This window comes from Agelaius tricolor, unplaced genomic scaffold (genome assembly GCF_023055355.1).
Source record: "Agelaius tricolor isolate 1412-34295 unplaced genomic scaffold, bAgeTri1.0.p SCAF_32, whole genome shotgun sequence".
NCBI lineage: Eukaryota > Metazoa > Chordata > Aves > Passeriformes > Icteridae > Agelaius > Agelaius tricolor.
Window position 1 is genome coordinate 7,040,934 of NW_027269292.1, and position 22,754 is coordinate 7,063,687.

Here is a 22,754-nt window from a genome sequence, read left to right on the forward strand (position 1 = left end):
ACTTGACTATGTGAATCCATTCCTTTGCTCAGTCATGCTGCACTCCTCTTTAGTCTCTCTCCTGCATTCCTCCTCACTTTTCCCCTGCATTCCTTTCCTCCCACTCCCTCCATCTTCACTACACAGTTGTGCAGTTATACCAGCACTCCTCACTCACCCTTTTTGGGAATGATAGTTGCCTGATGAATTGTGACATCTTCGAACGTAACAGCCATTTCATCCATGGCCACACCAAGTGACCGCGCCAGTGTTCGCCAAGCCAGCACGAGGTACCCAGTTGCAGGGTACAAAACTCTGCCATCAATGCAGTGACCAATCAAGTAGTGGTCAGGAGAGTCAGGACTCACATCTGTCAAACAAAGAGAAAATAATAAAAACACTCTAACAAAGAGGTTTTTCCCCCTCAATATCTGCAAGAGGCTCTGGTTTCCCCCACTATCCTGCCTGACAATATGCAGCCCTTAGAATTACTCTTAGTCTAAAGCAACAGAGGTTCCTGGTTTGTTCATGTTCTCTCATCCCATTTCAGAAACAGATACAGGTTTTTGTCAATCCAAACCAAACATTTAAGCTTCAGAGGATGGCTTCCAGGATGCTGTTTTGAGTATTCTTTTCTTACTTTTAGTAAAGGAAACACACAGGTAAAGGAGGAAAATGACAAGCAAATAATAGACCCCAAATGAGCAACACACCAATATTGTAGACTGAAGCAGATGCAGAGCCTTTGGAACCTGCTGGAAAGTCTTCAGCTGTCGGAACATCCCAGTCCTGACTGTGATCCCATTTGATGCATGGAGAAATAAGGGGTGTTCCCACAGGGACAGGGTATTCCACAGACGGGAACAAGTTATTTCCAAGAACATTTATCCTAAAAAGACAAAAATAATCAAGACATGGGGGAAAGAATGGGAAGAAAAAGTAAGGAAAAAAATTGGTTATAATACTTAAGAGGTCAGGCAGTAATTGGTCTCAAACTCCATGTCTGAGATGTACCATGAACACTTACTGCAGCCAAATTTGTAATTAACAGTCTATAAGATGCAAAATTTATTTCCAGAAGCTAGTGCCAGTTTCCTAGGCCTTTAAAATGGCACTTCTCTTTAGAAGGCACCTTCCCTGCCCAAGCAGTCTCTAACCCACAGGAACACTTCACAAGTGAGCATGCTAAGTATGTAAAGCACAAATGCACATCCCATTTATTTCAAGGTTTCTTGAAGGAGTGTTTGATTCCATGTGAAGACATGCATATTAGAGAAGAGACCTGAATTCCCTTCTGTTATCCCACTCACCCTCCTCCCCATGTCTCCTTACCCAGTTAAATGAATCTTGCCAATCTGTGTTAGGAAGAACTCCAAATTATTTTGGTGATCTTTCTTCATCAAAGGCAGAATGGTGCAAGTTGGTTTCAAAGTTCTCTTCAAGATAGCCTGGTCAAGCAGAATCCATAAATCACTGGTGGAAGGCATTACTTACTAATTTGTCTCTGAATTTTTGTCTATAGGTTCCAAACCACTTAGGTATCTGTGCCAAGAGTTCAGTGCTACCTGCTGGCACAAACACCACTTTAACAGGGAAGAGCACCCTTCCAGCAACCCTAGCTGTTGCACATCCAATAAAGCAGACCCTACAGAATATTAATGTAATTCTGCCAAAACATAAATATCCCTCTCCCAAGCAGAATGTGAGCTAAAACCAAAGCCTGTACTTGAAGAACTGCTAAGGCACCTTCTCATGCCTCCCACTTGCAAACACTCCCTTGCCAGGAGCAGCACCTTATGGTCTGAAGTATCCTAGAGCATTTTTCAAGCAAAAGCTATTAGACCAAAAAACTCAGCCTTGAACACCTGACCCAATTTTTATCTTCTCTTCAATTTGATCCTGTGATCTTTACAGGAGAAAATCAGGATACTTTCAAACACAGATAATGAAGTCTTAGTCACTTGCATTAGAGTCCAAAATTGTTCAATGATTTCAACATGAGGCATACAGTCTCTATTGAAAAAACATATGCCCAATTTAAAAACAGTACTCTTGATTCTCCCTTCAAGTCACTTTCAAAGCATAAGACTAACATGACATAGTAAAAATACACTGGGTTGAAACTAAGAAGCACTGTGTAACTATTCATCTTGATCATGAGTAACTATTATTCTATTATTCTTCCTAAGACTTCTCCTCTTGCATGCCACTGACCAAATAAAAAAGACCAGTCCTTGAGACTTAAGAGATACAGACAAGACCACACCACTGATCCTGAGGAGCAAGTGTTTCCCAATGCACCTCATGTTCTGCATTCTCTACTATGGAGCTAATTCCATGAGAATCAATTTTTATAGGGCGGGGAGAAAAGAATAATGATCTGATCTCATTAGAGAAAGGAGTTTAAGAAGAAAGTAAGGTTCTGTGCTTTCAGTGCACTTGGTCTAGGAGAAGAGGGGAAAACACCACTGTTATCCACCACCTCTTAAAACAAAACCTCAACCCAAATTCAGAGCACAGATGGTAAAAGATATTTTTCATAGAGAAGGTCTGTTAAGTCTTTGCATGTCTCACTCCACCGTAATTTTTGTACACACTCTCCATTAGATCCAAACAATGAAATGTTTTCCTTACTCATTATGTAGTTCAGAAAGCTGGCTATCAGTTATCTGAAGTGCATGGGAACAAATAGCAGCAGTAATGTGAATTTCTGGGTAAGGAAGTGGTAGTGTGTTAGGGATTTTTTATTTTTACTAGGAACATACACCACCCTCTAAAAAACCATGAAGAATCAAACAAAAAAACCAAACATTAAAACTGGGAAAAGCTCAGAAGTACTGAAGGAAGCAAGTACTCTCAGAACTAGGGGAAAAAAAAAAAAAAAAAAAAAGCTGCAGTCTTCCCTAGTCATCAGACCCTCAAAGTCCTTGTAACAGCATGATGCTATCAATATAGTGTCATACTGTAACAAACAAATAGGATACCTGTAAAAGAGCATGTGGAGCAATCTCTACAACAACGGCATTCTCTGGAACATGCTTCAGACCTTCGTGGAACAGCACTGGATTCACGAGGTTGTTCACATGGTACTCTGCAGAGGAATTCCTAGCCAGATCACCTTGCCACTGAGATTCAGGGATAGATGTACTGATCCATCGTGCTGAGCGAGGTTTAGGACGTGGAATGACCTACAGACAGTCAAGAAAGAAGGACAGGAGAAAGAGTTACAAGTCATAGAGAACAACAGGATCAGTAAAAGCAAGCAGTTCCTCCTTTTCGCAGGTTGATTGCTCAGGACATCCTCCTGCTCCAGGCCAAGTGATTTCAAACATTAGATCTTGCAGAGGTCTACATGCTCTTCAAGAGATTTTCTCTTCCTTCTGAAAAAAGGAGTCCCCTTAAGCTCAACATAACCTATAGGCAACCCAGGTGTCAGAGCATAAGCCATGCGCAAGCCATGGTTTGGCAATATTACCTTTTTCAGAGCACTGAGCAGTGTTGGGGCAATAGATGCCATGTAATGGGAGTGAAATGCGACGCCAGCACTGCGCACCTCCTTTGCGAACACACCCTCTTTCTTCAGTTTGGCTACAAACTCATTCACAGAGTCCTAAGAACAGAAACATAAGTGAACTAAGAGAGACGCTCACAAAATACTAGGTATCTGTACAAGCCACTGTAGTCCCTCCATGCCCTTCATCAGTTGCCATTTAAGGGGAGCCACAGCAATGATGAAGTTATTACCCTTCTCAGTCTTATAATTTATCATCCTTTATGCCCATGGATAGAAGAGATTTTATTACTAGCTTACTGAGACACTGATATCACTTCTTCTCACAGACTATTTGAGTGTTTAAGTTTATACAACATATTATGTCCACTCCACCACTTCAATCAGCCCCCCTTTCCAAGCAGCTGCACTCTAAGTAAGCTTCATGCTTTCTTCATACTTGAACTCTGCAGGTCCTACTCACAATCCCAGTACACACTGTGTCAGTTTCATGCTCACCAGAGGCCCCGAAACAGTGACAGTGTCCTCAGAGTTGTGACAGGCTGGTACCACATTTGGAGGACAGCGTTGTTTACACTCCTCCCATGTCAGACCTGCAGAAGGAAGACCACAGGAAAACAAAAGTGTTTCTAGTTATGAGCCTCATAAGAGGAGAAAATCTTAAGTGCACAGTCACTCTGCTCAATTCAGCACTTTGCAAAATTGGGAAATACTTTCAAGAGACTGACGGGTACCTCCCTCTCCCCTCCAAAGCAATTCTGCAAAAGCTAAGAATATTTACCCTAGAGCTTTACCATGACATTTATCACAGTTAAGATGAACACAAGGCCAAATCTTTGCATCATCCCATTAATGAATAAGGTGGGGGTAACCCCCACACTTTCAAAGAAGCTACAGAAGTGGTTGTTTAGTCTCATGTTGCCAATAGTTTCTAGGAACCAAGCCCATGTGTTCTCTCCCCTGCTCTAGCTTGGATTGCTGAGAGACACAAAATAGCCATACAAATGTGTAACTCTAGTGGCATGTCAGATTAAATATGAAGCATCTGGTCATACATTATGCAGATACAAGTCACAGGAAGAACTTGAACTCAACATTAGATTATCAAAAACATACTATATGTAGATTTCCAAATTCTATGATAAGAGTGTAATTTATTTAATCTCAAGGGGGGAAAAATGCTAAATTAGATAGGTAGTCCTTTGGAGCTTTACCTAAATTAAGAAATCTGAGATTATAACAAGTGTTCTAATCCAAGAGACTGCATTATACCTGCAACAACTTTTCTCCAAAGTGTTTCAGGTTTTAATTGACCCTGCATCCAATAAGAAACAGAAGAACAACGGTGCTACCAATAATAATTTTACTTTTAAGCATGTAAGTCACCATAAAGTCACACTACAAAGCAAAACTGCTGGGTTCAAAATTTTACCTGACAGTGGGCAAAACTATATGACTTACACAAACACAAAGTAAAGCTTGTTCAGGAGAAAGCTTATTCCCAAGTGCTATTAGGCCGTAGTAAATTCCACTAGCCAGCTGCCCGCTACATCACAGTGGCTTACTGTTTTCACATCTCATTACTCCTGCAGACAATCAGAAGTCTCCTTTGGAAAAAAAATTACAAAACACCCCCAACATACATACAACACACACATCTGTGTGTGTATGATACCTATCTATCGAGAGCTAAAAAATTTAGTGCTTTTTATTTTTACCTTGTTTCAAGGTATTCTTTATGAAGCCTGTCATTGGTCACTTGACAATAAAGCTCAGCATTTCCACTTAAATTTTGGATGGTTACCAAAATCCTGATGTATTCCAGGACAGAGATCACTACCATTTTATCCACTTAAATACTTAAGAGCCTGTTCTACATCAGAAGAAAACAAAGAGGAGGCAACAGTGGCCAAGATTTTACAGACATGATAGTTTCAGAGACCAGTTTTATCCCAATGACATACAATAGAGATCAGATGCACATTCCTGCATCACTCTTTTGGTAAGGGTGTACCTACCAACAGCAGCCATTCCTCCAGATGGCAATTTGGCCTCTTTAACGCATCGTCCCCGCCAATAAGCAGCAAGAATGGCTTCTTCATGACTTAAGGAGTTGTCTGCATAGCCACAAGCTAGTTCTCCCACTGAGTGGCCCACGATCCCATCGGGATGCAGACCTGCAGCCTTCAGCATATCAATCTGAGCAATCTGCAAGCAGAAGTAAAATTAGATTCCATGCCAGGATAAGCAGGAGTCAGGCCTCAAAGGTACACACACGTAGCAAGTACATAATAAACTTTTTTGGTTCAGACATTCTTGGCCTCACTGCTTTTTTTTCCCCCCACAACTACAGCTTCATCCTCCTTTCAAAGCAATCCCAAGAATCATCATGCAACTCCAGTATTGTCTGGGCCTCTTCACAATGTAATTTTCCACTGAGAAAATATTTCCAACAACACAAGGCTGCCAAGAATGTGTCTGTACAAAGTAAGAGGCTAAGACCAGCGTTCCAGATCACTTTAAAAGCTTGGCCTCTAGTTTATTAAGAAACCATGAATACCACATTGACATGCAGAATCATGAAGATGCTTAATTCAGCTTGACTTAGTTCATTTGCAGAACAAATTTTAGAAGACATGAAATGGAACCTTGCTCCTTGGCACAAACATTTGCCTAAAACTTAAAGACATTCCTAAAGCTCTTAATGGAAGAAACCGTGTCACATATACACACGGACACACATGCAAATCAGTTCAGACCAATATTAGTCCAAACATCTTGTGAGAAAAAAGCAGTGAAGCCAAGACTATCTACACCACTAAGTTTGTTATGTACTCGGAAGTGGCAAAGCCTGAAACTGCCAAGGGCACAATGCACTCCCTCCTCTCAGAGAGGTATTTCCAACAGCTGCCACTTGCTGATTACACAAAACAAGCTTCCATTAATTGATATAAAGTGTTACCAGCCAAACAGACACATTAGCAGAAGGTGCTTATGTAGATTGAGTCCACTACCCCCCTCCCCTAGCCCACTGAGTCTTGCCTGAATAGCAGCTAGTCCAACAAATGCATGAACAGTGTCATCAAAAGTGTTCTCATTTGCTTGCAGCAGCAGCTCTGAGACCTTAAGGCCTGTGTTCTTCAAAGCCTGATCTGAACGCAATATGGACTGGCGAAACAGATCCAGCTTCATAAGGCTCAGGCCCATGCCTTTCCACTGTGTTCCCATGCCTGCAGGACAGTCAAGGAGAAAGTGAGAGTAGTAATACTCTGAAACAGGAGTAGACACAACACACTTTCCTCTCGCAGTTAAAGAATTCTAACTAAGAGCAAAGCATTGTACATTTCTTACATTCTTTAAACTGGGCACTGCTTGCTATTTGCTGGGCTTCACTATAATCAGAAGACAGTTAAATTGGAAGGTTTTGATAAAATACAGAAAACACAAGACTCCTAAACATGTCACAGAGTTGCAAAATATTTCCTCATGCTACACTGTAAAATAACATTAGAGCACAGAATACAATCGCTCAAGCCCCAGATGTAAAGAGGAATAGAAAAGCCTGGACTCAATGCTGCACACCTACCTGAGCATATGTACCAGAGTGGTCTACCAGACGCTTGAACTTGCTGAACCTCTTTTATGTCACTTTCAGTGCCAACCAGTGTGTAGCCCCTGTAGGGCATGGAGGACACAGGAACTGCAGAGATATCGCTGAGCAGGCTTACAAATGGGCTGCATTCTCCATGTTTTCTGCTCTCTTGAATTAGTGTTTCCACAGCTTCCTGGGTTCTGCCAGAAATCTGAACCAGCCTTGGCATGTTACTAGTCTCCAGAGGTTGGCATTTGTTCTTATTTGGCCTCAGAATGACATGAGCATTAGCACCCCCAAAACCAAAAGAGTTGATACCGATAAGGCCGCCTTTCACTGGTGTTGGTTTACAAACTACCTCCAGGGAGCCATCTTGTAAGGCAGGAATATCTGGATTTGGGGTATTGAAATGAAGATTTGGAGTCCACAGCCCATGTTCCAGAGAGAGAATGACCTGAAAGAAAAAACAGAGTGCTCTGTGCCCCACATTGTCTCATGACAAACATTCTTTTGTTACTATTTTACTACAAATGACCATGTAGCATATTCTGAAGCAGTTCTCTATGTTTGGATAAAGGAACATTTCAGAGAATAGCATTATTGATGTTACTGAGGTAGCAACTGCATCACCTAGGCAAATTTTCAGACCATGCAGGAAGTCAGCAGGGAAGTTGAGCGTAGTAGCATAAAGTTTAGCTTCCAGTCTCTTTCTAACTGGCAAGCCATGCAGTCTTGCTGGAAAAGCAGCCTAGGTACTAAGACTATCACATCATCTTTTTCCCCTTTCAGATCCCATCCCTTTATCACATTCCACTCCATCCCTTCCCAGTCACACACATTCACAAATCCTCTTCCTTATTGCAACAAAATGCTCCTATTTCTTGCTTTGCTGCAAAAGAATCAAGCTGAAGCACTGGTAAAGAAGTCTGCTTGCTGCTTTACACCCATTTTTTGTCTTCTTGATTCAAAAAAGCAGAAACAGAAGACTGGGCAGAACTGGCAGAGCCAAGGGAAAGTACTGAAACAGTGTGAGGAACAAAATATCTGTGCCAAAAAAAGCAAGAGCTCCCTTCTCTCAGTAGCTTCTCTCTACATACAGCTCATGACACCAAGCCCACATTCATCTGCAGAACAAGCCCAGTAAATTGCAGGCAACAAGGTCAGCTGCAAACACAGTGTGCTCTGTAATTCTGACAGTTCCTTCATCACCCCAGAATGGTCAGAGAGATGTGCTGTCTTGGGAACTGCTCTTTCAAGATGACTATCAGACATGGCAGCTTACCTGGGAGAACAACCAGTATAAACATACAACTTCAACTCACGGTCAACATGTTCAAAGCTGTAAGGATTTTCATGCATACTACACCTACAATATTATGCACTTTGAATGTGCTGCTGCTTTACACTGATATATATTGTACTTTAGGTTTGCCATGGTTTCTACCTAGGTTTGAGAGCACAGTACAGTGAGCATACCACCAGTGCCACCAAAAAGCTTTGTCTTTGCTGCAAAGCAAGTGATTAGACAGGCTGAGTAATTCAAAGATGCAGGTGAGTTTTCCCTTCCTTATCAGAATTTGACTGAAGAGGCCTCAGCAAGCCTTAGTTCCATTCCTACCTATCCATATAATTAATGGATTCTCTTCAAGTCTGAAATCTGATACTTTCAAGATCAAATTTCCAGATACCTCACATAGGAGCATTTTATGGAATTCCAGAAGAAAACACTTATACAAACTGAAGACATACTGAGACAGTTACTGTCTAAGAAACACTGGTTTTGGTGTAGAGGTGGGGGGCAACAGTACCTCAAAGTTATGATCCTGTCCTGACAGATCACAGAACCACACTAAACAAACTGTTACATACAACACAGTACGGATTGAGAAGCTTATTTTATGACTAGGCTATCATTCTTTCTATGAAGAATGTGTCAGTCAGAGATAAAGGCACTAAAAAACCCTAAACTTTTCTCTACAGAGAGATGGACACTGCTATTGCCATGCAGGTGAGGCTACTGCACAGTGAGTTGTATTTGGGTCACAAACAACCACTTTGAAGAGTCTAAAATTCTAGCAGGGGCAGTATATGTGACTTTGGTTTGCAAGGTTCTATAGTAATAGGCTTACAAACAAGTGTGAACATTAGCTAGCTCTCTGCTAAGCAGTTTAGCAGCCAGAGCCAATAGATGACTGTCTGCCTACAGCAGTAGTTAGCAAGCTGGTTGCTAAGACAGACAGACAGTTATTCATGCTGGTAGCCTTATCCCAGAGAACTCACCTGGCTTCCTGCCATCCTAAGAGAGAAGAGGAAGAGATGACACATCCCTGACAGAAAGCCAGAAGATCAGCTGCTCTTTTGGCACTGAAACCCCCACTGCCTCTCATCTTTGGTCACTGTCATCTACTCCAAACATCTAAATCCCTCTAGATGTATGTGCCTCAAACCCAAACGACTTGCAGCAGAGCTCTGTTGGAAGGTCCAGTGTAAGGACTGACAAAGTAAACAACAAGGATTAACAAAAGGATCCCAAAGCCTTCATTCTGAGCAGAGCTACGCTCCTACAGAATTCAGTAGGAAGCGGGAACTGAAGTGTGTGTGAACATAGCAGAGGGCCACCTGAGCATTTGGTGGTTTGCAGGACAGCCACCTGAGCTTTTAAAAGTATTCACATGTGAGACAAGTAGTTAATGAGAAACATCTGAGTTCTTATAAATATCAGTGAACATTTTACCCTGAATCAATGCAGATTTTCCCTAAACCAAACAAACAAAACCCCACACACTGGTGTTACCCACATCCTAAATTTTCCTTCTCAAGTCTCCTGTTACCTTGGCTAATGCAGCAAGCCCTGAGGCAGGCTCTGGATGACCCATATTTGACTTGGTTGATCCGATCAACAGTGGCTCCCGCTCACAGTCACAGAAAATACGTGTAATGCTGTTTACTTCCTGTGGATCTCCAACCTAGTATGAAGAGAATCAGAATGGCTATTAGCCAGCACTCCCAAAACAAACCTCAAAAGAGAAATCTGAAAGATTATAGTGTTTGGGCAAAGTCCAAAAGTTGTGAAGCAGAATATACTCTACTAATTGGTAGAAGGCAAAAGGATTTTACTTTAGGAAAACAAAGAATAATTTAATGGAAAGTGTGGCAAGAAATGCAAGGGAAGAAAACACTCAGTCCCTAAGGGACCATGCTGACCTTGGTGCCTGTCCCATGAGCTTCAATATACTCCACTTCTTCAGGTTTAACACCACTTTCGCTGTACAAAGATCTGATCAACTTCTCCTGCATCTGTCCAGATGGGAATGTCACACCTAGGATAAAAATTGCCATCAATTCCACTCTCCTATCAGATGCTTCCTGTTCTGATTTTAGCATCCTTTCATTTACTTTAGGCTGCCAGATCTCTCCCCAAAAACCAAACTAAACCAAAGACCTTTTCACCATGTTCTTAGCACCAAACTCTCAGGCTCTTTGTAAGAAGAGCAGAGGAACCAGGAATTAACCTAAAGCAATGAGTTAGACTAGGGTGGAAAGATACTGGTTAACAGAATACTAGATTTCTAGGTTAAGTAAAACATGTGAAGCTTTGTGTCACCACAACTGGAGAGCAGGAGAAGCTGGACAACAGCAGGGTAAGAGCTTTACAGTTATAATACTATACCTACATTTCTACCATCACTGCAGAAGTTACTGCAGAGATGTCCTGAGGAATGCTAAACTAGCAAGAGAACATTGCTGTTACTTCAGTAAAAACCACCACATTTCTCCTTTAAGTTCTTTACAAAACAGAATTATCAAACATTATCAAAACCAGAAAATGAAAAAAATCCCCAAACACAAAAAAAATTCTAAAACATCTAAAGAACCCTACAACAGACCACTTTTTATGGCAAAGACTCTAGACTGAACAGTTCTGTAGGTATCTCACTTTTCAGCAGCTCAAGACCTACCTTGCTCCTTAAAGCCATCAGTGTTAACTCCAGCATTTACGACTGTGGCATAGATCCTCTTAGCCATAGATCTCTTGGTCAAAAGAACAACAACAGCAGCTTCAGAGCGACAATATCCATTTCCTGAGAATAGAGAGGGAACAAGTCATGACTTCTGCTCTGCTTTGTAAAATGTTGCCAAACACCATGCAGGAAGATTACTGCTTATAACAGACTGTTTTGAGAATATGACATATCTATTTCTTTTAAAGAAAAATGTCATGACCTAGAAAGATACAGTGCTCATCACAAATTTCACAACAGAAATTCTCCATCAAGAGACAGCTAATTTTTCTCCCAGAGGCAGAGGGATGAACCATATGTATCAGTTTCTTCCTCACAGTTAATTTTCCAGGTTCAATAGAGGATGCAACATAGATCAGGGTATGGCCCAAACAGTGCACATTGGAACAACTACAAGGTTAGCTCTTTGCTGTATTGAAAGAGTAGCTGGTCACAGACTGTACAGTAAGTTACTCTCATACAACATAAACTTTTGTACTTATGCCTTACCTGAAGCATCAAAAGCCTTGCAGGCACCATCAGGACTAAGCAGACCCAGTTTCATGAACTGCACAGATGTGTTGGGTTTCAGCAAGAGGTTGACCCCGCCCACTAGGGCTGTACTGCAGCACCCATGACGAATTGCCTTATAAGCGTTTTCCAGAGCAACGAGACTAGAGGAGCAGGCTGTGTCAACAGTGAGGCTTGGTCCTTAAAAAACATAAGGAAAAACAACCTTAATATCCTAGATTCTTCTCCAAAGACTACAGGATGGGATTACAAGAAACATATTAAAAACAATGTTAAATAAGAGTTGCTTCAGAGCATAGCACATAAACCTGATGCCACGGGAGGCTAGAATCACCATCTCTGCCTACTTAGAAAGTATGGCATGAGAAAAATGGGAAAAAATTGTGAACAGATTTGCTTTAAGGGCATTTTCAAAAATTCTGTCTCTCCATCAAAAAGAGAATGCAGCTTTACAGGCAAGTCTCATCTAATTACCCATTCTCATCAATAAAATTCCCTTGTCCTTCCTGATGCTGCCTTTGCCATTATCTCTGTTCTCTGCTGCAATCCACAGCAACTACCGTTTCTCCATTCCCTTCAATACCATACATGGATTGAATCATACCCATGCTGGCAATGGCATCATTTCTGTGCCTCACCTACTTCTCCCACTTTACTCAAAAAAAAACCAAACCCAAGTGCTACAGTCAATAGCAGTCTATCTCTGCTCTAGCCGACTTCCACACATCTTGGTACCAAACAGCAGTCCAAAGGCCATAAAGGCTTCCTGACATCACCATCTTTCAAACGAACATCAGCAGCAGCAGCAGCTGAGTTATAAAGCCTTACAGGGAGTTCTATCATATAGTCACTACATATTTTTTACTTCTCATATGCCTCCTAAGAACCGTTACATGCTATTTTCTCTTTCCAAAAGGGGTCTGTGCCATAATATCCATCCCAGTCCTCTACAGCAACTGTGGTACAATCATGTTGAAATTGCAATTGCTGATCAGCATCAACAGGTTTGGGGGACACTTACCTTTAAAGTCAAAGAAGTAGGAAATCCTGTTGGCAAGCATAGCACGCTGACAGCCAGTCATACTGTATCCCAAAAGCTCTTCTGGATCTTGGCTAAAGGCTTCACCAGCTTCTGACCCACTGCAACCAACCCATACACCTGCGTCTGTGCCACGGAGGGTGCCTGGATTAATACCTATGGGGATTGGAAGGTAGATTACAGTAAACAAAATGAAGGGCAAACTGGGGAGATATCAGGTACATTTGCATCAGTTTCCCAAAAACTTTTTATTGCCCCTTTCTGACAGGCCTGCAACATTGCTCCCTTACCTTTACTAACATTTTAACAGTTTCAACTTACATGTCTTACTTCAGAGTCAATCAGAAGTTTGGTGTTGGCTTTTGGCCAGAACATACTTTGCCCTGACAAAGCTTTTCAGCAAAGCTGGGCATTGCTAGAGTCTTGTGTAAAAAAGTGCATGGACTACGAAAAGTACAAATGCTGACAGGAGAAGCTAACAGTTGATTTCCAGTAGAGAGAAAAGGAGCAGACTGAATGAGAGAAAAATCACAGCACATGAAATGTCATGTGAGCACATCAGTATCTATCTCCAGCCGAGATCTGGAGTACAAGACAGACATGAGAATTCTTAAGAATAAAACCAGCCAACAAACAGAACAAGAAACAACTTTGCTCTAAAAAAACCACATAGCAAGGTCAACTGTCAGAAATCTCTGCTGTTTCTTCTCTGTGCTTAAGGTGTCCTGGAGACAAATATTCAATCTCCAGATGGAGGCTTACAAGCAGAGAAGCAAAAGTTCATTTCAGTAAGTCACAGAATGTTAAGTGTTGGAAGGAACCTTAAAAGATCATCTAGTCCCAATCCCCACTGCCACAGGCAGGGACATCTTACACTATATCAGACTGCTCAAGACCCTACCCAACCTGGCCTTGAACACTGCCAGGGTTGGGGCACCCGCAGCCTCCTTGGACAACGTGTTCCAATACTTCACCACCCTAACAGTAAAGAATTTTTTCCTCATATCTAACCTAAATTCACCCTCTTTCAATTTGTAACTGGTCAGTACTAGTGAGGTAGTTCCAACTTTTTCCCTATCTGCTTATGTTCTGACATGAAACTGATTAACATGAAGAATAAACTTCTTGGCTCCGTGGATAAGTAACTCAAAATCTCAAAACACTGGCAGTGATAGAAGAGAGAGACCCCTATTTCTGAAAGCACACTTCCTAGGAAAACCTTCTTTAGGAACAGATCAAATTCTACAGGTTTTCCAAGAATCTGGCCAATAGACAGGAATACACCAGGCCATCTGTCATTCTTTTAGGCTATGCATGAGAATTCGAATCAAGTCATTCTTATTTTCCTTTTACAAAGGAATTATTATGGAATGTTAGAGTAGAGGAAAACATAGAAAAGCTCTAGAACCATTGACTGTTGAAGTGATTCTGTCAAACTGGTTTGTGGTTTTACCATATGATGCAGGTACAGATTTGCTAGCAGTCAGCACCGATTTATTTGTTTGCGTTCCAGAGACAACAGCTTTGTTGAAAGCCTTATACTGGGATCTAGTAACCCCATAGCATGTCTTGGATCTCCTCTCTAATGTGATGGCTTTCCCTTGTTAGAGTTCTCATCACACAAGTGCATGTCTACACCTGTTACACAGAGACAATACAGCTTAATTCTCCCTCTTCAGTCATTCATCCACTTACCTCCATCCAACATAGCTTCATAAGAAACTTCCAACAACAAGCGAAGTTGAGGATCCATTGTGTTAGCTTGTTTGGGGTGAACCCCAAAAAAAGAGGCATCAAATTTGCTTAGGTCCTTGAGCTTTCCATTTCTCTTGGGCAGTCCATAAATTCCTGGGAAGAAAAATTTGACAGAGTCCCAAAATCCATAAACGGTGAAGCAGCTACAAGCTGAGACACAGTACAGAATGACCAGAATGACCACAGTTGATTTTCAATTACACATGAAACCTCACTCCCCTGTGCAGTACTCAGAGGGTTGCATGAGTATCTACTGACCTACCTCATCTGGGAATGAGAATGCTGCATCAGCAAAAACTATTGTAATTTTTAGGACTCTTCTGGATATAGCAGCAAAAGACATCTATCTATCTAACCAGTTTTACTTTGGCAAGTTGTACCAAGCACATATAGTCTAAACGGTGGTTCCAGTCAGTCACCAATTAGAAGAAAAAGAAAAGCTGCTTTTGACTTCTGCAAATCACTTCATAAAAGTATTCTGTTACTGAATTTCTTGATGATTTATCAGAAGTTAATTCAGGTCTGGAAGGATTTTGATCTCATAAATTCTCTTTTCATAGGATAATTCCTCTCAAACACTCAGAACTCAGGGCTCCAAAAGGAGGGACAATAAGCACTCACCTGGTTTCCACCTCCGATCATCCTCTGTGACCATATCAACTCCATTAAGCAGGTTTTCCCAAAACTCCTGCAAGTTGTCAGATTCTGGCAGCCTTCCTGCAATGCCTGCAATCACCACGTCCTCCATCTCTTAACTTCTCCCTGTTGCTGAGATCCACAAAGCAATAAGGCTAGTAAGATTTCACACAGAGGAAAGTATATGTGTCTTGTCTTCCTGACATGTTGTGACAAACAAGCATATTTGCAGGAACACCCACACAGGAACAACCCACGGAGTCTCTACTATTAAAAAAAAAAAAAAAAAAGACATTCCAACTAATCAAATGGACCATAAGACCTGTAGGGTTGATAAGGATGAAAAAAAAAAAAACCAATCCTGAAGGAGCATCAGGCTCAGAGAACCACCAGTTTATGTATGACAATCAGAAAATGAGTAAGTCTACCTCTGCTAAATGCAGAGGAGCCTCTGTGAAGTCAGCAGAGAAGAAAGATTAACATGCTGGAGCACAGGTGGGTGGAGAAATTATGAAATACACATAGTAAAATACATAATTACAAGGCAAACCTAACAGGTAGCAAAACAAGTTCTACAATCATTCCAAAGTTAAATGCTAACTTAAGAATCAATAATCAAAAGATTTGTTGGATGTGAAAAAAAAGAAACCCCAAACATACGAAACTACAAGACTGCACAAAACCACCCCCCCAGTAAGTAACACAACCCTAACCCCCCCATTAACTCTGAGCAAACAAAAACCTGACTAAAAACCCCAAACCAAACCTACCAACCAACAAAAAACCAAACAACCCCCCTATACACACACAGAGGAGAAAACCCACACAAAACACAAAGATTACAGTACAATTCAGGATAATTTTAAATGTTAAAACCAAAGAATTAAGTGTTACATCTAAAGAGCTTCCTAACTGGACCCTGCACTGCCACATGTTTAAAGAACTGTGAATGTGGTACTGACTGTATGATAGAGAGTGGTGCTTTAAGATATGCTTTGGCAGAACAGATCTGGAATACACACAGGATGAAAACCATCAGCTGTTGTCCCAAGAAATTTGCATTCAAGACCCCAATCTCAAATACCACAGGAGAGCATCATGCTGCATAACATAGCATGGCAGGCCACCTGTATCAGACCACAGCACCAAATGATAGCTCGTATACTACACTCCTTTATCTTCTACTACAGTAAAAAAACATATTAACAACTAAGTAGAGAGGAGGCAAGTTAACTTGATGTTTCAGTTAAATTCAAATTATAATTTTAGATCCTAAGTAGACAAGTTAAAGGAGTAGTGGAAATACCCATATATATGATGGGAGTTTTTATAAATATGAAAATAAATAAAAGTTGCAGCTGCAGGAACCAAAGAGAAAGTAAGCATTCACAGTACTTCCTTAAATAATCCTTCTGGTAAGCAGGGGCAAGCTATTCTCTAATGCGTGGGATTTTAAACAATTAAAAACACGAAGGAAACTAGGCATTCAAACAACTGCAAGTCTGCCTTAACAACTTTGAAGGAAAAGGTTTGTTATGAAAGACCTGAAGTCTGACTTCCATCAGGTATTATGCTACATAGTGGCATGCAGGCCCATTGCTTAAGTGCTGCTGGTGCTTGATCATCTTCTCCAAAATACAGCACTAATGGGGACTGTCTGATGAGTGCTTAGTGGCTGGTTTTCCAACTCAGGATGTTTCATTTGGGCATTGTTTTGCAGCCTCTTTTGGGACTTCCTGATGCCTTTGAGCAAGAAACAGGCCCCTCTTCCATCCAGGGACTACTCTGCTCAGGCACAATGACACTTTCCCATAGCTGCACGAGGTTGCTGGGCTGTGCAGAAGGAAAGCAGAGCCTCTGCACAGCTGAGGTGTAGCTCTGCCAGAATGTAACACCACAGAGGCTGCCCGATTTCTTTCACCCTTCTTTCCTTCAGCAGTAATCTTGATTTAGATCTGTGGAGTAACTGTGGAATTATGCAATACCTAACACCAAAGCAGAAGAGATGATTACTTCACCCAGTCCATTCCTTCTGGGAGCAGAAACAAGTGCTCCCACAAGGACATCTTGGATTTCTAGGTCTTGTGTCAAACACCCAGCAACAGAAGGTCTATTCAACTCTTGTTTGTTTAAAAAAAACCCAAAAACATTAAGGGCCAAATCGAGCAAAGCCCTTACTGAGAAACTAGTCCCCAAAACTTAAGTCGGTAGTACTAGGCCCAGTCCACTCAGAGCTGAAGAGCTTTCCCACTCACACAAAACTAGTAAGTCAGTTTTATTACTGGCTTCATCCAAGGGCCACAAGTCTACTACACTTTCAGCATTTCTGTGCTGGGGCAGGAAAGAGAGATCTTGAGCACAAAGTGTACTATTTAAGTTTAAGATATGAGATACAAAAATGATAAATTAAGTATGACCCAATTTTATACCTCAGCTCTTTGGGTGATGATCTCTAGGGAGAGAAATATAATTTCTGTTTCAGGGGACTGAAACATGACTTATTTGATTGTTCCTTCTCATCCCACATCTCTTTTCCTGGAGTATCAGAAAAACTCTATCTGGGTAAAACCAATCCACAAAGCATTGCTTTCAGACAGTGAAGTAATGAAATTCATTAACAAAACAATTTTTGGCAACTTGTTTTGAATGTAGTTGAGCAAGACTATGTCAAAGGTGGAGAAAAAGATGCTGCAGTAATCAAAATTAGAAGAATAAGAGCCAAGAAGATAATTTTAACTTGGGTAAGAAGAGCCACAAATTAAAATATTTTAATACACAAAGAACCAGGAAGATTCAGACTTGCCACATCTAAGATAAAATAAAAATTATGGATTAAGCAGCAGACAGCAGAGAGAATCTGCTGTTGAAAAACAAGAGCAGTCAGAAGAAAAGTCATGAATATTAAGCCATCCCCGATTAAACAGCAATTACAGTAGTTGCTACAGCTACCAACGTTTTCGGTCTTCCTTGACAGATAGTAAGCAGGTAAACCATTTTAAAGTTGATTGTCTTTGCCCCCAAATGGTGTATTGCATTATTATTTTACTTTATTAGAGACGTGTTTTCCATACAGCATTTTTTGACTATACGCAGCAACACAGTACATTGACAGATTTTCAAGTATAGGGCATAGCACAGATCAAGAAAGAACATTTATTTCTACAGATGTTTTAAAGGAGATTAGACTACAGAAAACATACAAACAGACTGCTCCTACTACCTCTGATGAGTGAAGTGTTCAAAAGCAACAGGTCCAAACAGGAGACAAAGAAGATAAAGAGGGACAAACAGGAGTCTTCTGTTTCTTAAGGCTGTATTTTCTGAATCCAACCAGACATCTACCATTCTTCTTCATCAGTTTATCCTATGCTTTTGTTTAAAATGAGTTGTGTGAATTCTCCTCAGACAGCTAGCGCTTTTGAGTGGAGAGAAGCAAACACACCACAGCCGACCTTGCCTTCCCTTCCTTCCCCTCGAAGTATCAGTGCAGTAGACACCTCAGTTAAGCCTAAACTACCATCTTGCTGGATTTGCACAATATTTTTTAGCAATTCTATTGTGTTGCTGACTCATTCAGTTTGTGACTAGTAATAACCAACAATCCCTTCTGGTATCAAAGCTGCTCTTAAGTTAAAATACTGTTTTCTATTGCATTTAAAACATTTTTTCCAGTCCCTCACTAACTGGGCACCAAAAAATAATTTAAAAAGCATTAACCATCATTTTCTACCATCCCTGGCAGCTGTACAACTTTTTTACAATAATTTTATCTACTGCTTCCCTACAGAAATTACCCTCGGACCATTAAGCATATAAGCTTATAGAGGGAAAGAAAAGCCAAAAAATCCAAAACCAAAACCCAAACAAAGTGAAGGTATAATCTGATGCCTTTGCCCGCTCATACCTGACTTGCCAATCACAGGACATAAACTTATTCTGCTGTACCTTGTTCACCTAGGGTTTGGTGAAGAAAGGAAGGGGAGAGGGAGGGAGAAACAGCTGTTTGCAAAGAAATGATAAATAAAACTCAAATCTTGTTTTGCCTGATGCACATTTTCTTTTCTTAGGATCAAAATATTTATTTCACTGTTATTTTGATAGCTCTCATCATGGTAGAACAGAATCCTTAAAGTTAGTTCTGCTATTGTTTCTAGACAGTCCAAATCTTCACCTTCTCTGGATCTCTCATTATTGTAAAATGAAACACTCATGACTCCTCCATAGCTTTCCTCAGCACAGATATTGACAAAAGGACTGTTTTCTTTGTTTTTCAGTATGATTACATCACAACCCAGGTTTCCTAATCTCCGGCTATCATTTCTAAAATTTGTAATAAACTGTCCTTACACAGAAACTTCACTTACGAAGAGTTATAATGCTTGCCTCCAAAAACCCCGTTCACAGAAGAGAGGCAAACACAGTCTGGCTTTCATTCTTTTGACAACATTTGGCTACCATCAATCTGTATGTTACAGATTCAATTTAACAAAGACCTTTCAAATGCCTCTGCTTCAGGTAAGTATTTGTCCTGTCAACCACAACACAAATGAAAAGCAGTAGAGTGTGTTTATATTTAAAAAGCACTACTTAGGGGGAAATGCAATCTGGTTCAAATCTGTTACTGGAGAAAGAGTAAGTTAGGCTTTATTCATGGAATCAACACAGCTTGGTTGATTCCCAAGTAGTCAGAAGTTACCTGTATAAAAATCTAAAGTTCCTAGTATGACTATATCACGTTTGTAAAATAGCTGTTCATAACTGCCCTCATTCTCTGAATTCACCCACTAAATGCAGCCTTTCACAATGTACTATTCTTTTCACTTTGTTTCAAGAAGGATAAAGGCTGCAGGAAAAGGTGAATCCTTTGCTCAGGTGGCTTGAGGTTTCTTCTCCCATTTTTGAAGACAAGACATGCTCCAAAACCCCCAAAGGTGGTCTGATGGAGCAGGCAATTTACTCACCCTTAATACTGCCTGTTTAAATTTAAGCATCCAAATAAAGCTATTAGCCAGGACAATATACATTCGGTATCTTATACGGCTGTATTCCAGGGAAGGAAATTTGGACTAAGAACCAAGCAGGTGCAAAACCAACCAAAGAGAGAAGATGATCACATTCCTAATAGAAACACATCGTCAAATCCATACTGGTGTATGGTAGATCACCGGGCTATTTCGTGTGGGCCGCTGGTTTATACTGAAGTGGGAAAGAACAATTTAGCAATACACACGGCACGTTTTCTCAGATGGATTCCCAGAACCTACTGGCGAATCTCCCTTCCCAATATCGAGCGCCGATATCCTCCCGCACAAGCTTCTTCAGCCTGCCACGACCGTGCCTTCGCGCTAACCCGGGACAGCGTGCAGAACGCGGCCCCGCTGCCCGGGCAGAGCGGCCCGTGCGGCCCTGGCGCCCACTCGAGGCCGCGCGGAGCTCGGCGCCCGAGCTGCGGCAGCGCGAGGCCACCCGGCCCGCGGCGGGCGCGGCCCCTCACGCAGCTGCTGCCGCCGGGCGCGCGCGAGGACTGCGGACAGCGGGGCCCGGCCGCGTCCCCGATCCCGCTCGGCCCGGCTGCGGGAGGTCGCGGCCGTGGCGGCGGGACGGTCCCCGCCCGCCGCCAAGATGGCCGAGCGCCAGCACCACAATGCAGCCACCTTGCCGGGCGGGCGGAGTGGGAGGCTGCGGCGCAGTAACCGGCCGCTGCGGTAGGGGACTGTGCCCAGAACGACCGCGCTGGGCCACGGGAGAACGGCCCGCAGCAACAGGGCGCGGCGACCCCAGGGCCGGGGAACAGAACCTTCCGGTCGCGCGGACCGAGCCCGCGGACTCCCGCTGAGCCCAGGGACCCTCATCGCCTACCCGGCGTAGAGGGCAAGATGGAGCCTCCCCAGCGCACCCGCGGGGCGCAGCGGCCCGCGGAGCCTGGAGCAAAAACTGCCGCTCTCCTGACCACGCCGCAGCCGCTGTCCCGCCGATACCTGCACAAGTGCGGATGGCTTCGTGTCGGTAAGACTCTGTCGTCAGCTCAGTGCGGGATCAAGATGCTGCGGGGTGGACGCTGCGGCGGCTGGTGCCGGGCTGCGCACGGCCGATACTCCGCGCTCTCCTCACTATCTCCCTCTAGCTCCCACTCCTATTTAAGCAGTCGCCACCTCCAGCGGCCACGCCACATGGGCTGACAGTTTACGCCTCGCCGCAGTCCAATGAGAGCCGGGGCAGGGCCGCCCCGGTCAGACCCGGGGTGATGCCAACCCCTGTCCGCGAGAGCCGCTCCACGGGAGGAGGGGACCCTGGCCAGGCCGGGGCGGACACAGGCGGGCCCGCTTGCCCGCGGGCACCGGGCCAAGCTCTCGCGCCCTGCCCCGCCCCGTACTGGAGGCCGTGGAAGACTAGGCGCTGCGGACGTGCCTGGCTTTGGCCTGGCCTGGCCGGGGACGCGGCAGCGCCGACCCCCCGTGGGCGCGGACCTTGTCGTGTCCCTCTCCCACCTCCCCGCGGGTAGGTACACTGTGGGGCGTACGACCGCACCGTGCCGGCACCGTGGCTCGGCGACTGAGGCGAAGGCTCGGCGGGCGCCAGTCCAAGCGCGGTGGGATCGCGCAGCGCCCGCGCGCACCCGCGGCGCACAAAGGGAAAGGACGCGGGGCAGAACGCGCAATCCCGGGACGGCACCCAATGCGGAGGCGGGGGCACGTGGGCGGGGGCGCGGCCCTGCCAATCGCGGGCCCGCGCGGTGTTGCTAAGCGATAAGGCGATGTGGTGACGGCTGAGGGGTGGCTGGGGCCGCCGGCAGAGCGAGCAGCGCCCGTCGCTCTCCGGCGGCGGCGGTCGTTCACCCCGGCGGAGCGCGGTCCCGGGGTTACCACAGGGCAGCAGGCACGCCGGCCAGGGATGCGCTGCCCCGTGCCCAGGCCCGTCGCGCCGCCCTGACTGGCGGCAGCAGAGCGAGTCCGGAGGCGGGGGGCGGGCGCCAGAGGTTCCCTCCCCGCCGTGCCCCTGCTACGCCCCCCTTCCCACCGGAACGGGGCGGGTCGCTCTGCGTGTGGGCACCTCTCATCCACTTTCCCTTAACTTGCACTCCTTCGGTTAAACACGAACAGTAACGAATCTCAATTTTCTTCTGTATTGCCTACGACTGCCTCTCCGAAACAAAAAAGCCTTTCGGTCGGCAAATGTGGGCTTGAACACGGGGATGCAGGAAAGTCTCCCCGCCTTGTCTCTCCCTCATGGCTTTGAACAGGCTCTGGGCAGAGGCCCCGCTCCCGGGTCGCGCTTGCACTGCCGCTTCGCAATACAGCTCCATTTAGACCTTCTCGGGCAGACTTTTTGCCTTTATCTATATATTCCTCAACATAACAGGTTTTTAACCCTTTGATAAGGACAGCAATAAATAATGTCCTCTTTTACCTTTTCAGTACTCCGTGATCTGCTTGAATTCTCTTCTTTGTAGGCATTCCTTTCTTTGTACAATTCAATAGTGTCCACAGTAGTACCTTGCTGCCACTCTTCTAATCTGCTTCTTAGAAATCAGTGCCCAGTTTCTTAAATATTATGGTCATAAGAGAAATATATGAGAATTTTCCTGCTGTATTTAGTGCCACAACTGCCCCACACAGTATGTCCATATTATTTATTATTATGCATATTTTGTTAATTTTCATACTTACATGCTATGTTCTCAGATGTACTCTGTTCAATAACTCAACTACT

At 43.5% G+C, this 22,754-nt stretch overlaps 1 protein-coding gene across 1 annotated transcript in view; it reads right to left on the reverse strand.

Moving 5' to 3' along the window:
- FASN (fatty acid synthase) overlaps positions 1–21,169 on the reverse strand; it is a 41,365-nt gene extending 20,196 nt beyond the window's left edge. Inside the window, exons 1-17 of the mRNA XM_071451492.1 lie at positions 21,023–21,169; positions 15,030–15,176; positions 14,349–14,501; positions 12,636–12,809; positions 11,594–11,794; positions 11,042–11,164; positions 10,287–10,402; positions 9,914–10,048; positions 7,077–7,536; positions 6,533–6,720; positions 5,509–5,698; positions 3,989–4,083; positions 3,455–3,589; positions 2,964–3,167; positions 1,312–1,427; positions 693–868; positions 158–349 (exon numbers count right to left, since the gene is read on the reverse strand). Of these exons, the coding sequence (XP_071307593.1) occupies positions 158–349; positions 693–868; positions 1,312–1,427; positions 2,964–3,167; positions 3,455–3,589; positions 3,989–4,083; positions 5,509–5,698; positions 6,533–6,720; positions 7,077–7,536; positions 9,914–10,048; positions 10,287–10,402; positions 11,042–11,164; positions 11,594–11,794; positions 12,636–12,809; positions 14,349–14,501; positions 15,030–15,156 (2,785 nt within the window). The 5' untranslated portion in view covers positions 15,157–15,176; positions 21,023–21,169. The remainder of the gene's footprint in view (positions 1–157; positions 350–692; positions 869–1,311; positions 1,428–2,963; positions 3,168–3,454; positions 3,590–3,988; positions 4,084–5,508; positions 5,699–6,532; positions 6,721–7,076; positions 7,537–9,913; positions 10,049–10,286; positions 10,403–11,041; positions 11,165–11,593; positions 11,795–12,635; positions 12,810–14,348; positions 14,502–15,029; positions 15,177–21,022) is intronic.
- Positions 21,170–22,754: the final 1,585 nt, after the last annotated feature.